The sequence below is a fragment of the Oncorhynchus mykiss genome, chromosome 13 (assembly GCF_057628025.1).
Source record: "Oncorhynchus mykiss isolate SJ-2025 chromosome 13, ASM5762802v1, whole genome shotgun sequence".
In the NCBI taxonomy this organism is placed as follows: domain Eukaryota; kingdom Metazoa; phylum Chordata; class Actinopteri; order Salmoniformes; family Salmonidae; genus Oncorhynchus; species Oncorhynchus mykiss.
In genome coordinates this window covers 60913333-60916675 of record NC_143034.1, presented here as the reverse complement: position 1 = coordinate 60916675, position 3343 = coordinate 60913333, and the positions used below count along the sequence as shown (strand labels likewise).

The window sequence follows — 3343 nt, the reverse complement described above, 5'->3', positions numbered from 1 at the left end:
GAGATAATGAAGAAAGGTATTTATGTTTTTAAATTTGATAAATATCTGTTTTCACTTTGTCATTATGGGGTACTGTATATAGATTTTTGAGGGAAAAAAATCATTGTATAATTTTTAGAATAAGGCTTTAACGTGACAAATTGTGGAAAAAGTAAAGGGGTCTGAATACTTTCCGAATGCACTGTATATAGCGCGTTTCAAGGATCCAAAACTTCTTATTGATACACTGGCACAATAAGTATCTATGTCAATATTACATGAACACCTTGAGTCTTCACCAAAACTTTTCTCAACAGTGCCAATATACGTAGTATTTTAGTCTGATATAACTGCCCTCCACAGACCATCTCCCTCAGTCACGACGACCACTCCCAGTCTGTGCTTCTACTTTTACAGAATTTTAGATCCATCCCACAATGAGATTTCTAGAATGCATGTTCCTCCTGGCTCTCATCTCAGGTGAGTTATGTGTTTCCAGTGTAGGAGACAGGAGAGGAGCTGTTCTAATTGGATGGTGGGTGATAGTCATCTAAACTCTGTTTGTTTTTCAGCTGTTCAGGGACAGTCACTCACCTCCTCTGAGCCAGTGGTGAAGAGCCCTGGAGAGTCAGTAACACTGGCCTATGCTGTGTCTGGACTACCCCTGAGCTGGTTACACTGGATCCATCAGAAACCTGGGAAAGGTTTGGGCTTGAGGTTTGAGTGGTTTGAGTGGATTGGGCTCATTGACAGTGGCACTGGCACTATATTTGCCCAATCTCTACATGGTCAGTTCACCATCACCAAAGACAGCTCCAAAAACCAGCTGTACCTCGAGGTAAAAAGCCTGAAGACCAAAGACTCTGCTGTTTATTATTGTGCCAGAGACACAGTGACAAAGAAGCTTGTATCGCCATACAAAAACGGGCAATTAGCGTATCAGTTATTTAAGCACACACACACACACACACACACACACACACACACACACACACCCATATACACACAAACACTACTCAACAGCAGTGGAAAACACAATGTCCACTGATATCAATGTTATCCACATAAAACATCCACACACATTATAAACAGTGAAAACATACTATTTACAATTACTCAGAAGTACCTTTTATGCAACTCAGACTTCATATTAGCTATTATGTTTTGAGCATCTTTATCAGACAGAATTATATTAATTTGATCATCAAACAGAAATACACTCAAACTAAAAACAGTAATGGATTAATTATAGATCCCTGGGGAACTCCACAACAGATTCCCAAGAGGGGATGAGCAGTAAGAGATACATATATTTCAATACTAATTGTATTGTCCCACATTGGGAAATATTCCTGTTTCTTAGCTCATTCAGCATTGTATAAGAAGAAAAAACACACATCTAGTGTGAATACCGCTTATGAAAAATCTGAAAAACAGAGAGAAGAATGAAAGATGGAGGGGAGGGAGGGAACCAAGGAGTAGAGCAGAAGATATCTCTGTCTTAGTCTCCATTTAAACCTCTAGAGGGCGTTCTATGCAAAGTCTCCCTCCCCTTTATACCATTATAATCAGACACAGCTCTGGAATATTCATTATAGCCAGCTTGGACTGACATTACAACAAGTCCTGCACTAACCTGACTATCACTGAACAATGAGGACTGTCTGGAGTTTAGTAGTCATATACAGTAAGTTAAACATTACAATGAGCTAATACTGAACAATGGAACTGATGAGCCTCTGGAGTTTAGTTGTCATGGTGATGTCCATGGACAGTAAGGTAAAACACTACATGGTGACTGAAGAATGTCTGAGAATCATGGTTAAACTCAATATATTAGTGTAAATGCCACATCTTCAACTGAATATTAAAATGTTTTTGTTTTGCAGGTGTTTGTTGTGATGTCAGACTGGATCAGTCAAGGAGACTGTTAAATTATCATGAAAAACATCTGGATATAAACTGGATAAGGCAGCAACCAGGAAAAAGACTAGAGTTGATTGGTATAATTATGGTTCAGGCTCTGCTACCTGCTCAGACTGCCTGAAAGGCTGGTTCACCCTGACTGAGGATGTCTCCATAAACACACAGTTCTTAGAGGCCAAGATTCTGAGAGCAGAGGACTCTGATGTTTATTATTGTGCTGGACAGACACAGTGACTGGAGCTGGTGAAGCAGCTGTACAAAACCCTCAGCTCCAGTCTCTGTTAACATCAATCCCATGGCCCCACCAACACTATAGGATGGAGTAAACACATCCTACTGTAAATTATAACCCAAATATAAAAAATGTATGTATAACTTGAAAAGCATTACATATTCCTGGCAACCTGTCAAGATAACTGTATGAATGTCATGATGAAACTTTGACTGAAAACTTTATAGCCATTCAAAGTGAGTTGACAATGTCAAATAAGCCCACAACAGTTTTAGTATATGCAGTCAATCTGCCATATATTTATCAATCTCTAGCAGCTAAAACCATTCATTTAGTCATGTCTTTCAATTTGGGGAACTTAATTGCGTGAAACCAGATTTCAAATTTCAGGAAACAGAATTAAGTTACGTGCACAAGAACAGTGTAATGCCTTTCTTGCAAGCTCCAAACCTAACAATGCAGTAATCAATAGCATTGTAGCACAAAAAATAACATAATTTAGAACAAAAACACACAAGATATAAAAACAAGGATTATGAAGATCACAGGAAAGAAGAGAAGCTACTGTATATACATTAAGTTCCAAGACCATATTTACAATGTGCAGGGATACTCTAGGCATTCTGTTAGCTATTTAGCAATCTTATGGCTTGGGGATAGAAGCTGTTCAGGACCGTGTTTGTGTCAGACTTGATGCATCGTTACTGACTGCCAAGCGGAAGCAGAGAGAACAATATGTGGCTTTGGTGGTTGGAGCATTTAACAATTTATTTTATATATTTTCCAGGCCTTCTTTTCACAGAGGTCCTGGATGGCAGGGGTCTCAGCCCCAGTAATGTACTGGGCTGTCCAAACCACCCCCTGTAGCACCATGCGATCAAGGGCGGTGCTGTTGCCATACCAAAAAGTGATGAAGACAATCAAGATGCTCTCATATAGAACAGCGATGATCATTTATGTTAAAGAGCAATGGAACAAGTATGGGACAAGTTTATTGTATTAATCCCAATAGATTCTGTCATTCTGTGCTGTTCTGAGAAACATGCTGCCAATATAAACCTTATAAGAATATCTCTCCCTCTTAGTCTCTATTTAAACCTCCAGAGGGCTATTAAAAGTCTTCCTCCCCTTCATCCCTTTATAATCAGACAGTCAGCTCTGGACTTCTCATTATAGGCAGCTTGGACTGACATTACAGAGGGCCCT

The 3343-nt window shown here is 39.3% G+C and overlaps 1 gene segment (V, D, J or C); it reads left to right on the top strand.

Moving 5' to 3' along the window:
- The first annotated feature begins 416 nt into the window (after positions 1-416).
- On the top strand, positions 417-3076 carry LOC149978949 (Ig heavy chain V region 5A-like). The segment is given in 3 exon segments: positions 417-459; positions 552-817; positions 3005-3076. Coding segments are annotated over 3 exon segments (381 nt in total).
- Positions 3077-3343: the final 267 nt, after the last annotated feature.